General features: G+C 41.8%; 2 protein-coding genes across 2 annotated transcripts; one reads left to right on the top strand and one right to left on the bottom strand.

The window, feature by feature from the left end:
• Positions 1-2,190: 2,190 nt before the first annotated feature.
• Positions 2,191-2,875, bottom strand: LOC108969204 (cuticle protein 16.5-like). The gene is made up of 2 exons (XM_018933740.1): positions 2,799-2,875; positions 2,191-2,722 (listed from the first exon to the last, which is right to left on the bottom strand). The coding sequence occupies exons 1-2, from the start codon at positions 2,808-2,810 to the stop codon at positions 2,282-2,284; spliced, it is 453 nt and encodes a 150-aa protein (XP_018789285.1). The 5' UTR covers positions 2,811-2,875; the 3' UTR covers positions 2,191-2,281.
• Positions 2,876-12,473: 9,598 nt separating this feature from the next.
• Positions 12,474-13,261, top strand: LOC108969195 (vitelline membrane protein Vm26Ab-like). The gene is made up of 2 exons (XM_018933731.1): positions 12,474-12,485; positions 12,563-13,261. Exons 1-2 carry the CDS (start codon positions 12,474-12,476, stop codon positions 13,259-13,261), a joined length of 711 nt encoding a protein of 236 aa, XP_018789276.1.
• The last annotated feature ends 220 nt before the right edge of the window (positions 13,262-13,481 follow it).

Here is a 13,481-nt window from a genome sequence, read left to right as displayed (position 1 = left end):
CTCCAGTTGTGTGGTAAAACAGAACAACAAACGATATTCTAAGGATAGACTGTGATAGTTTTTAAGCGATTAAAAGATACTATTGAAATATAAACTACTAAATTCTAATTACTCGAAGTTGCTTTGCATTCTATTCTATCATCGGTGGCATTAGAATTTCAGCTAAATTTCGGAGTACCTGTAATGTGTAATTTCAATTATGTCGAAACTTCTAATGACTGAGCGCAAAATCAGACTCTTCGTAATAACCAAAAGTTACTTTTTGGATCTTTCTCTATCATCACTTATCCTCTCAGGCGTGAGCTGTGCTGTTGATAATTATTAGCCATTCAGTTAGTCGTATGGTCCACAATGTAGGTTTATGTTTAGAAATATGTACATATGGAATGAARGTGTGGACTGATATCACTCCCTCTTGGTAAAATTCAACATTGAGTCTAATTCAAATCAATTTCATCCCCTTCAAAGTAATCCCACTAGATGTAGTACATTATGCCAACGGATTTTCCAATCTTCGAAACACTGGTTGTAGTCACTTTCCGGGATGGCCTTCAGTTCCGTCTTCGCTGCGGCTTGAATATCGTATAAAGACGGTGTTCCCGGAGCGCTCTTTTGTGCTTGGTGAACAGCCAGAGGTCGCACGGCGCCATATCAGGGKAATACGGTCCTGTCATTTAAGCTTAAATTAGGTAAGAATCTCGGAATTCGAGATACCCAGCTCTAAGTCTGTAAWTATTGTATATTGGGTATCTCGAATTCCGAAGTGAACTTACTATAGTGACTGGACTAGGTGGTTGCGGAACGATATGGGTTGAGTTTTTGGCGAAATGATCGTTTAATGTCTTTGCTCAACAAATTTCGACATCGCAAAAAACGAAAAACTCACTTTTAGCAGCTCCCAAAACGACACGTATCTCAAAAACTAATGAATATTTTGACATGAACTTTGACATACTTAAATGCGACTGACAGTACTACCAACCTAAAAATAATAATTCTCCAAATCCTTCGACGCGCGCAGTTTAAAGTCAAATGTCACCATATTTTTTGGGCACAGTAGTATACTGGCATCCATATTTCAGGTAAAATTTATTGTTTCAAAGTTTGCGAAAACATTTATTAAACCAGGTTTCAGGGCACTATCACTAAATAACATATAACTCGCGAATAAGACTACATCAAATCCAATTCATTGTGGAATTAGGGAACTGTTGATTGAAGCATTTCATTGAAGAAAGAACAGACTAACAGATGCTATGTTCGTGAAGATATCTTTCGTGCAGACCACCTGTCGGCTAGCCTCTCCCTAGTAATGGCGCTTTGCCCGGGTCATTGCCCTATAGCGTTCACGCAGTATGGCGTCTGGAATCCTACCACCCCCTGCAGAAGATGTATGATAAGGTGGAAACAACACTTCCTTCTTGACTGTCCCGCGTTTGGAAGAATGTAGACATATGTAGAACTTCACGCAAGTGAGAAAAGTTCTCTGAGCGCTATTCACTTTGGAGTAATCAGAAATAATTATTTTTCATATGGCTCAGGCAGCTCACGACTTCTGGTGTTAGACGATGTATCCTCTGTTTAAGCAAAGAGCACTCGTTTGAAGGCGAGCTAAAGTGAGCAGAATACATCGTCGTCCAAGAAGTGCGACGGATGGTACAAACATTGAGCCGACTAGGTCCTTTTGGCATTTACTACAGTGGCCATATAAACAAGCGCAAATCCGGTGTGGGATTCGTGGTGGGAGAGAGACTCCATCGTCGAGTCCTAGCATTCCCATCGAAGGATGAACACCTAGCCAAAATCCGCATCAAATCGAAGTTCTACAATATATCACTGATTTGCGCCTACTTCCCGACGGAAGAGAAGGACTCAGCTTCCATGAAACATCCCCAAATGGATTGAGGCTAATCGACTTCGCCAGGGCCCGGAATACGGTTAAACCGGATACTGTATGAAGTAAATATATATACAACGTTCCTTTCTAGGTACTACAAATTTTCGGGCACTTAATACAGGTAAGTTCAGGTGTAATGAGATAAAACTAGAGAAATAAGAGAACTAAGAAAAGTTGTTGTAGACCGCTCATTAACTTTCGTTACTTCCTAATTATTTCTTATTACTACCGAATAATCTCGTAAATATTAATACCATCAAAGATAGAATAGAATGCAAAGCAACTACGATTAATTAACAGTAAGTCGTTTATATTTCAATAGTATCTTTTAATCGCTTAAAAACTATCACAGTCTATCCTTAGAATATCGTTTGTTGTTCTGTTTTACCACACAACTGGAGCGGGGGCGGCAGCGGCATAACGCAGAGTTGGTGCGTACGCGGGGGCGTAGGAGAAGGCAGCAGGGGCAGCGTAGGATGCCAAATGGGCAGGATAAGCGAAGGGAGCAGCAGCGTARCGGGCCAAAAGTGGTGCGGGAGCGGCAGCGTAGCGTGCGATCAAAGGTGCTGGAGCSGCAAGAGGGGCAATTGGTGCGGCCAATGGAGCAGCGGCTACTGGGGCGACAACCTTAGCGACTGGAGCGATGGGTGCAATGGATGCCTGGGCGACTACTGGAGCGAATGCGATGCCATTGTGGTTGCGTGCGACAACTTGACTGCTGGTGGCGGTGATGATAGGCGCCGGAGCGGCGACGGCCAACGGAGCAGCAGCTAGAATGTGAGGTTTAGCGGCAGCGCAGGCGATGGCAGCGAAGATGACAACAGCCTAGAAAAGTTACACAGATATACATATTTTTTATTAGTTTTAATGATTCACTAAGAAGTCGAACGGGATCGCTTACGTATTTGAACATTTTGAAAGGTTTTTTGTTTGATTTCTTCTGACTACTCGAGCTGTCTTCACGTTGAGCTGGCGAATGTTTTTGATAACTGCTACCGGTATGCTCATGCTTTTTATAGCAAACTAAGGTGTTTGACCAAAACTGTCTTCTCAAGTCCACGGTCTGTACTGTAGAGGGTTTGTCCCTGAAGAAACTTCATCACGTACTCAACGAAATAAACATACCACAGTATAAAAACTGTCTTTCTTCAGCCAGCGTTTTGTGTTTTCCCTAAAACCAAACATGTATCTGCGACGCTACTTGAATATGCAGCGTCGGTAGCGGCTTTGTGAAGACTGGCGTACAAATATACATACGAATGTGTGTGTAGAGGCGAAATGTTGTCAAACATTATTTATGGAGTTAAGTTGTCTTTACTGAAGTTACAAGTCATGGAAGGTAAACCATTATTGGTGAACTTGGCCATGAAAATGTGATAATGCCGGCAAATTTCTAGTGCTCAAGAAAGGAATAGTTGGAGTGTTTGTCAGTAAATATTTGGAAAGCATTCAGTGGAGCTGTCGCTTTTTGTAGCCGGTAAAGTTGGTTATTACGGCCGTCTGCCTCTTTATTACTTAGGATTGTGCGAACAAGTTTGTATATTTGGAATATCTAAAAAAAATAGTAATCGGGAATCTTTTGTGTCGTCAAGTACGTCCTTTGAAGACATTGTCCGATTTCGAAAATAAATTTTTCTRTTGCCAATACTTCTTGTACGATTCATCAGTCAATCTGAGACCTCGAAAAAAATAAGTCCCATATACCGGAATATTTTCGTATTTCCAAACAATAAACCGCTAGGAACTAGGTATGAAAAGTGCGACCTAACAACCAAAACAGACACTAGTATCCGACATGAATTCTTACGACAGAGAATTACAGGGATTGTGTCAATAAAAAAAAAAAAAAATAGTTGAACAATTCTTTAAAAACTTTCAAAATAGGCTCCTTCTGCGTCGATGTAGCGCTGAAAGTGCGATTTCCAAGCATTGAAGGCATGATGGAAGTCATTCTCCAGAATAGCCTTGAAACCCGAGGGGCATCCTACTTGGATCCCCTCTGTCGTCTCAAAGTGCTTGCGTTTCATCAGCTTTTTCAGTCAAGAAAACAAAAAAAGTCCAGATGCCCCATCTGGGCTGTAGGGCGACTGCGGAAGCGTTGGGATGCCGGCCTTGGTTAGGTAGCTGTTCACAAGAAAGGCGGTGTGAGCCGGGGCGTTGCAGTGGTGCAACTSCCAATCGGCTGCGAAATCTTGTCGAATCCGATTGTCCCTTCGCTTGAGTCTCTTGAGGACTTCCATGTAAAACTTGGTCTTGACGGTTTGTCCAGGAGGAACAAATTCTTGGTGGACGATGCCTTTGTTGTCCAAAAATGAGCAATGAGCATCGTTTTCACTTCGGATTTGCTCATTCACTAGCGACCTCTTCTCGGAWCTCTAAAAAGGCCTGGTGCCACCGAAACACACCACTTCTTGCTAAAATAACTTCAGGGTAAGCCTCTTTGATCACATCAAAGCTCTCTGTCGCAGATATACCGAGTTTCACTCAGAATTTAATCGCGTACCTCTACTATTAGCTAGGAACGCCCTCTACCAAATCCTGTGGGTGCGCGCTCCGAAGTAATGTCACGGGGGAAGAAAATCAGTCCTATTACTTTCCGAACGAACTTTGTAGGTTATGGTTGGTCAACTAATCCTGGGTCATTACATCCTTCAACATGTAATATGCTCCGAATTGCGTTGTACTACGATTAAATATTCACTGATTGTGCTGATTTTGAGTTGGAGGGGCTAGTTTGTGTMCATGTGTGTTGCTGGCAAGCTTGTCGTTACAATTTCTCGCGGATAGTGGCGTGGCAAACGCTTTTCGACCAAATTCAAATGGAATCCAGTTGAAAGACTGTTTTGCTTGGGGCTCATATTGGGATTTAACAGATTTATAAAGGACATTAAATGATGGCACCCTTTGTTTCTTTCGACTTAAAAAGCGAAGTTACACACCCGAAATCCTTAGAGGATTCGAAMAGCAAATATTTCAAACTCGACATCTAACTAAGCAATAAATGTAACTTCGAAACATMGTTKGCGAACTTCGAACCWCGAATTATKAGTTATATCCTTGTAAGCACATCGAAATTGTGAATTCGTATTTATAGCAGTGGAAAGTTCGAAACGAGACAAATAGTTCTGATGCTGGCTATCTTTGAATTCTTCAGTGCTGAATTCGAAGAGTTCGAAAATTTTCGTTTSCGAAACGCAGTTCCTASAAAAATTTATGGTTCGGCATTCGAAAGTCTGTGCACGATATATGCCGCTACGATATAACACATTTTCACGCATCCTTTTTATGGCCACGTGGCGGAATGAACTGTGAGCCCACGATTCAGTGCCATGAATTGAACTGTGGAAGTCACTCAATTTCGACCAGATGAACGTATGAATAGTGGACTCCGATTTTTTTGATATACACACTGCCCACATTGCCTTAAATGCACGCTCGTGTGTATGGTTGTGTGTGTGTGTAAGTGTGTTTGAGCAACCACTACAACGCTGGCAGCTTCTGCGCGCTACACAACTTAGTCAACACGTTTTAATTGCTTTCACAAGCAACCCCCTTTTTAAATGATTTTTTATTCCTGCAATATTAAAATCTATATGTTCGTATGCACGCATGTGTGTGTGTGTGTGTGTGCACATGCCAGTGCATAGAATTGTAGAAAAATTATAAATACATACAATAAAGTACAATGAGGATTTTCGGTATGCTGCTTGGATGCTTCAAGCCGTTCTGTCAAATTCTGAAATGCAACAAACTTTACTAACGGAACATTGTYTCGCTAGCCGGCATATCCAAAAGTGTACTCCCACTCGCCTGTCCACAACTACACGCAGCCGCCCGTGGGTGTGTGTGGAYGCAAATTCACGTGTTTGTGCTGGTGTATTTCCGGCGTGTGCATTTCAAATCCTTGAAACTAAATCAAATTTTAGAAAATAAAATGAAAGAGGGAATTAAATATCAAAAATGCTTCAATTTACCACAAACTCGTCTCAGCATGGAGTATTAATTTAATTTTACTTTCGTTATTTTGCCRAAATCTTTTACTTTATAAGCAAAAYTCATCGAGTGTCTAACATTCTAAATTGACTTGAGTTTTGCTTTGGGCGTTAGACTTGATATCAGAGAATGCAATATTTGGACTCAGCGATTGATTCCAATTTAATTATACATACTTCTCTTGGAATTATATTTACAGTTCTGTCCTATAGGAATAATATGTATTGTTGTTGTTTTTATAGCGACAGAATACTGCCGAGTTGACAGTCCTTGGGTGGAAAGAATCCTGGTCTGTTCCGTCTACGTAGACCCGGCTGTCGTGGGAACGGAAATACTAACGGAATACTAATACGGAAGGGGTGCCGACGTAGTACTCAACTCAACTAATATTGAAACAATTTGGCTCCAATATATTCTAATAATTATGATCTGTAGAATTATCTGGAATAGGATTTAGCCTGCGTCGTCTGACACAATTTTGTAATTAGGTATAACACGATCGGTGTCTACCATAGCTAAATGACGGGTGATCCGAGTAGAGGTACTTTTTTCAATAGCCTTTTCTGGCGAATCACGTGTGCGTCGTGTCAGCTGTCATATTACTTTTGTTCCGTATTATTTGGCCCATCTTGAGAACCAATATTCATTACGGGATATTATTCGACCGAGCAGATTACAATCAGCAAGCAGTGCAGAAAATATAGTAGCCGTAACTGAGAGTGTACACGTAGACCACACGTAGATCGTGGAAAGTCGATTTGGCGCCGTTCGCAACAACTGGGGCTGTCTGGAAACACTCGGCACCTTCTAGGCGAGTTATTTAATTGAAAGCGTAAAAACTACAACTTGTACAAGAACTGAAGCGCTTTATCCTTAGCGACATCGCTTCTCTCTATGGACTCTTGAAAACTTCCAAGAAGATCCGACGTTCTCGAACCAAATTTTGTGCATTTTTGGCTCAATATGTATATATTACAAATAAGCCAAATTCCCTCATTATAAATGACGAGATACAAGAGTTTCTGTTTCATCAAGACCAACCATCAACCATCGGCTTTTTAGCGTTTGTGAACCGTCGGATCTTCACAAAATGATACCGGTGCGAACATAACCGTGAATGGTAACTCTTATCGCGCATTGAGAACCGACTATTTGTAGCCTGAATTTGAAGCTAATGATCGCGGTAACATTTAGTTTCAACAAGATAGAACCACTTTTCACACATCGCATCAGTCAATGGATTTATTGAGATAACACTTAGCAGATAGTTTCACGATTTAGGTCGGTCGTTTGGCCACAGAGATGGTGTGATATCAGTCAGATATAAAGCTTAAAGTATATGCGGGTAATCCCGCGTCTCGTCAAGCCTTGGAGCAAAATGTTACGTGTGTCATTCGCCAGTACTAAAAATAGTAATAAAAAAACGGTTAGCCCACCGGAGACGTCGCCGATAACAATTGAAAGAGATAATCTTCAAAAAATAAATGTCAAAAAATATTTTTGATAGAAAGAATGATAAAAAATATCATCCATCCAATATTTGAAGTTTCTGTTTTTTCTGTATAAAGTAGCTAGCCTGGAAATGGATCACTCTTTATAACCTCTTATGCACTTTTTTCCCTTAATGCTACTGCAATATTAAAAGACAAATAATAAGTTTATTTGTTGTAAATATTATTTTAAGTGATTATTTTTTTTTTTAATTTCGTGCTTCATAACAATAAAGTAGATATGCCTTTCAAATACCATGCAAAGTTTCATAAATATATTTTCTATCCTTTCATTTAATATATGCCTGTACGTATTGATTACTATTTCGGGAAAAATTAAATATATTTTTAGAATTAATTAACTAACCTGTACTTCGGTTAGACGTTTACCTGTTTCATAGACTCGTGGACATTGCAGAGTAGCTAGAAATTATTAGAATTAGTTAACCGTRCCGCTGGTATGCTGATCGAGTAGGATAACGGCGCAGAGCTATGGCAGYTGGACGACGCCTGTAAGTAAATCGAGAGCGCAGACGGCCGGGGACTGCTCGGATGAGTGCCAAACGCGCAGGTGCGTACGCAAATGCTGGCGGGACAAAAACGCGAGTCGCCTGTGAGATTAAGGTGGTGGGAATAATAGAAGGAACAGGCAAAGTTGGTGGAAATGGTACTAAAGGCGCAGCTTGTTGGGCTATAGGAACTATAGGTGGCCGCAGCACTGGTGAGGGCGCTGCTAGAGGCACACTTGTATGCGCAACAGGAATACTGTTCAGTGGAACGGCCACGGCTGGCGGATTAACACCGAGAATTGGCGCCACAGCTGGTTCATTTATYGGCTTATTGTGGACCTGGTATATGAATTGGCTGCTAACAGCGCTGGCACTTGGCAGGATCTCCACGTCCGGATCGAGCGGCGCSGTAGCAAGCGGCACAGCGGTCAGCACTTTGGTGAACAAGGAAGCGCAGCAGATGCACAGCGTCAGGAGCTGCAAAGCAATTTAAATGGTTAATAAACAAAAACGAAAGAGGCCGTTAGAGGCCGCCAAGCGGATATATTCACTTTTRGCCACATTTTCTTCACGAGTAGTCCAAGTAGTCCACGTGTTGCACTCTACAATTAGCGATTATCGAAATACTTATCATTTCCCGATAAGCTTTTGCTTTTATATTGGAAATGTATTCTACGGGGGCTTGACATAACTCTTACGGAAAATTCGAAGAAAGCAAAAACAGTGATRACATTTCACTCAAAGCCTTTTTGAGCGTATTTTTTTTTTAGCTAATTTCGCATATTATTGGTTTAGGATTATTTAATGTTGTAAATGAAATTRTCATTTTCACTTTCAACCGCTGTGGTTGGCGTTGGCGTTGACGGGATTGCGACAAATAGCGGCAATGCGCTGACAGCCAAGTGTCAATTAACGCTCGCCACACTACTAACCTACAAAGAATAATTGCCAAGTTTGGCCAGCAGACAACAGCTACCACGCACTCTAAATGCAGCCGCATGCATGAACAATAGAGTGCGCATGCGCAACAGTTTGACGCGGCGGCGCACAGTTACTACTTACCCATTGAAATACCATCAACTTGGTGTAAAAGCATGTATTTGATAAAACACATACTTGTAATGCCTCGATATACATATTTACATATGAATGTAAGTTATAAAAAATTGATATTCTAATCACACTTAGTCACTAAGTCTGCGCGCCAATGAATCAAACAAAGCGCACCAACGACCCGGCGACCGCCACACGTCGCACATGGAATTCCCATYAAACAAACATAGTCGAACGCTTTAAATAATTCGATATATATGCAAGCACTAGATCAGCGTGGCAATACTTGAAAAATATATCTAAATACATACATACATACACATTCCGTCCCTCAATCTTTTGCAAATGAAGCCAGTGTCCAACAAATAAGCAAATGTCCGAAGAATAAGTAAATTTAAGTAAAATACCAGTAATGCGTTGAAGATTTTTTTTACTCGCCGACATTTCGCAAATGTTGACCACGACCCCAACTGTTGAGCGCCAACTGAAGTAGTAAATTTGTTTTCATCAGTTCTTTGATTTTTAAGAAAACTGACACTTTKTTTTCAGAAAACACTCAGACAGTTACAATTTAATGGGGAATGTTTATTATCATTCTATCTATTAATAACAATCTTTGGCATTTATTTTTTTGAAGATTATCTCTTTCAAATATTGGCCGCGGCTACGACAGAGACGGTCCTTCCTTTGYCCAATTTTSGATGATTCGTTTGCGTACTTCGACTGGTAACTGACGAATGACACGCGCGATTTTGTTAGCATGGACTTTAGACTTTATATATCCACAMAAGAAAAAGTCCAACGGTGTGAAATCACCAAACTTCGCCGAGATCACGAGCTTCAATTTTAGGCATCAAATGTTCGGTTATCATCTGACGATAACGGTCGTCATTGAGGATTACTTTCTAACCGGTATCATTTTTGAAGAGTATGGACCGATAGTTTCACTGGCTCACAAACCATACAAAACCGTTATTTTTTCGGGATGATCAGCTCTTGAATCTCTTCAGGTTTCTATTCGCTCCAATATGGCAATTTTGCTTTTTACATACYCATTGAGCCAGAATTGGTCGTCATCGCTGAATAAAACTTGGATCGAAAACATCGGACATTCTTGGAACTTATTAAAAGCCCATAGAGCGAAGTGATGTCGTTTAGGATGGTCGATCGGCTTTAAATCTTGCGCAATCTTATTCGCTTTCAACTTAAGGTCTAAACGTAAAATGCTTTAAGTCGTTCAATACGTCAGTCCGAGTTCTTGCAAACGGCACCGAATCGACTCTCCACGGTCTTAGTGTACACTSTCAGCTATRGTTGCTATATTTTCTCCACTGCGTGCTGGACGTGGTCTATTCGGTYGAAAGGTCGTTAGAAGCTGGGTATATAAGGGGTCCCAGGGAGTAGAACATTGAAATTCCCCACTACTTCGAATCGCATCGTGGAGCCGTTGCCTGGTGATCCCTTTTATGCTCACACACCGGCGAGGGAATTGTGGKCTGAGCAAAAYCCATGGAGRGGAKGTTCAAAACTTGTCAAGTTGGGCATAAYCTCATTAGAAACATCTTGAATGTTTTTCCRTATTACWCGCACAGCGGAATCGCAGGAAACTGCAAAGCCGTTTTGCTTGATTGGAAGCGAGTCGGTTGTTCGATATCTTATTGCGCTCTAAGGCTGGATTTTTGGAGCTCCAGTCAGCTTGGCAAGCGCTGGTTARCAACYAGAACGAGTGCGAGATCTTTCTGGTTCAAAGTGAATTGTACACTGTGCAATAGGTACACACGCGGTATTACCAAAATTTTGTCGCACGCTCTTTGCAAAATCTGTCTGGAGGAAAGCAAGGTGGAAATATCTTGCCCTTTTTTTAATCTTTTGTCCGGCTTTTGAGCTTGAGATTGAAATATCTTGGTAGACACATATTTGACCAGCTTAGCGAAGTGGCTGGGATTGATATTAATCGACTTTATAAATTTGTGATAAGCCCAAAACGCTTCGACGATATCTTTGTCCAAATGAGATCCATAGATTTGTGGAACAATCTTACGACCTACCTAACTGGTTTTTGGCCTCGGCTTGAATGCCATTCACCGAATTTTGGTTTCCTCGGTTTGATGAAAATAAGGACTTCCACTGAGTCGTAAAGCATCTATTTTGTGATCTCTCCTCGACGATCAAACGATTCAGGTCTTTTGGTRAAAGTTACGCTTTGACATGTTGCATACCGAAAACAGTAACCAATATGCAGTGAGTCGATTTATTTGTCAAGAACCTCTGCTATCTCTATGATTACGAACATGGCAATTTAAAGCATAGTTTCTCTAGCTTTTTCTTTGTTATCGTATTACTAAGCCTGGATGGACGTGGCAAGGTTTCCATGACTTTCCGACCGTTTTTTGCCACTCAAATATTTGTGTTTGTCTTAAAGTGGATTCGCCGAATTATTTTTCAACATTTTCAACGGTTTAATTTCAAACAGAACTCTTTATTTTGGAAGACAGTCCAGACAAACTTGATCACATAGTATAYACATAGCACATATGTATATACATWTATATGTACATAGCACATAGATCTGCCAGCTTTGAAAGTTTTAAGTTTTAAATTGTTGCTTCAACAGAAATATTTCTCGACTCTTCTCTTAATCAGTTCATGAATTCGCCGTGATAAACTCTTTTCGTCTGTATTCTATTGCATACATACACCAATGTATATAATGTAAATATATKTGGAAGTACATTAATAAGTATATACTTCAATTTTCAAACGCTTATAACTGGATATTGACGTGCAGACGAAAACACGAATGCCTATATGTATATACAGGTATATATATATGTAGTGTATAAATATAATAGATATCTACTAACTGAAAACTAACTTCTTGCTATAAACATTCCTTGATAATTTGCCAACGGCGTATAACGACGGCAAGTCCTTGAATGGCAGTAAACTGAGCACTTTTGTATTGTTTTGCAATGGAACGCAATTTGTAGAGCTATACACACCGCGATATATACTCCTAAGCTCGGCATGTGTATGTATAAGCGAGTAACCGCACCGCACAAAAGCCATACAACCGACCATACCGTCACTCAAAGTGCTACGGTTTTGACAAATTGATGTCGCAGACGACGAACATTTGCATTAAGAAGTTAACAAAAGTTGGCAAAGCGTTCAACCAACCTCACCAGTGGCRTGGCAAGAGGTAAAGAGCCAGGCGTAGAATAGGTGGCRGTAGCAGTAGCAGAATATGCCAGAAGGAGGGGAACACGCTCTAAGTAATGCGGCATGATGTGCAATGAGCGCTAACCACCGGCTCCACCCTATAAAATGCGAGCGATCCACTGTAGTGGAATGCATTCTATGCACGACTCAGCGCACCATCGTTGATTAAAAGCGGCAAACTCAAGAATTCGCCACGAATAAGAAGCAATATAGTAAGGAAGAAGCCAAACAGAACAAGGAGCGAAACCAATAGCAAAAACAAGAACAAAAACCAAAACCAAATAAAAGACCCATCAAATATTACTCAGGATGTCGAAACTCGTAAGTGGTTGATTGAATTGAGGAAAGGACTTTTTATTTGCGCACAGTTATGTATTGACTTTCCTACATTCTTCTAGTTGTCGTTGTTGTTGTTGCTGGTGATTGCTCTGAGTGCTAGCTGCGTGACAGCTAAGCCCGACCAAGTGGCCGTAGCTGCGCCTGTTGCTGCTGCTCCAGTTGTTGCTGCTGCYCCGGTTATTGCTGCCGCCCCATACACTGCCGCAGCCGCAGCCGCACCGCCCTATRCCGCTGCCTATRGTGCGCCCTACGCYGCATATTCAGCACCCTACGCGGCATACACTTCAGCGTACGCTGCACCCTACTCAGCGGCATACACTGYCGCCTACACGAACGCTCCATTCAACTCTGCGGTCGCCAGCCAACGCGTGGATATACAAAGCAATTACTACGCAACACCACTGATAGCTGCTGCGGCACCTGCCAAGTTGGTCGCACCACCTGCTCCCATTGCTGCGGCAGTTCCGGCTCCTGCTCCTGCCCGTTTTGTTGCGCCGGCCGCCGCCTACCCTGCCGCCGTGTCAGCGGCTTACACAGCTCCTTATGCCCCCATTGCCGCAAACGGTGTGCCAGCCGCTTATACTGCTCCTTACATCGCTCCATCCGTCGCTGCCGTAGCTCCAGCTAACTATGTCGCTCATGCGGCTGCGGCTGTGGCTCCAGCTCCAGCTCGTTACGTTGCCCCCGCCGCTCCGGTAATAGGTGCCCCAGTTGCTGCTGGCCCAGCCAAGCTGGTTGCACCAAGTGTTGTTGTCTGAGCCRATCCACTCGTATGTGCGTTGCTAAAACCGATAAATTCATACATATCTGATGACGAATACGTGAATTCTCTTCTCTAACTCTAAGTTGACACCTGTTAACCTTACCCATCATTGTTTTTATTGTGTTTGCTTTTGTTTTTATGCGGGAGTATTCATTATTAATATTGCAAGTACCTGAATAAAAGGAAGAAATGTGCTCTTAAATGTGCCAGCAAAT

This window comes from Bactrocera latifrons, unplaced genomic scaffold (assembly GCF_001853355.1).
Source record: "Bactrocera latifrons isolate USDA-ARS-PBARC rearing strain unplaced genomic scaffold, ASM185335v1 scaffold_243, whole genome shotgun sequence".
NCBI lineage: Eukaryota > Metazoa > Arthropoda > Insecta > Diptera > Tephritidae > Bactrocera > Bactrocera latifrons.
This window is presented reverse-complemented; position numbering and strand designations above follow the sequence as displayed.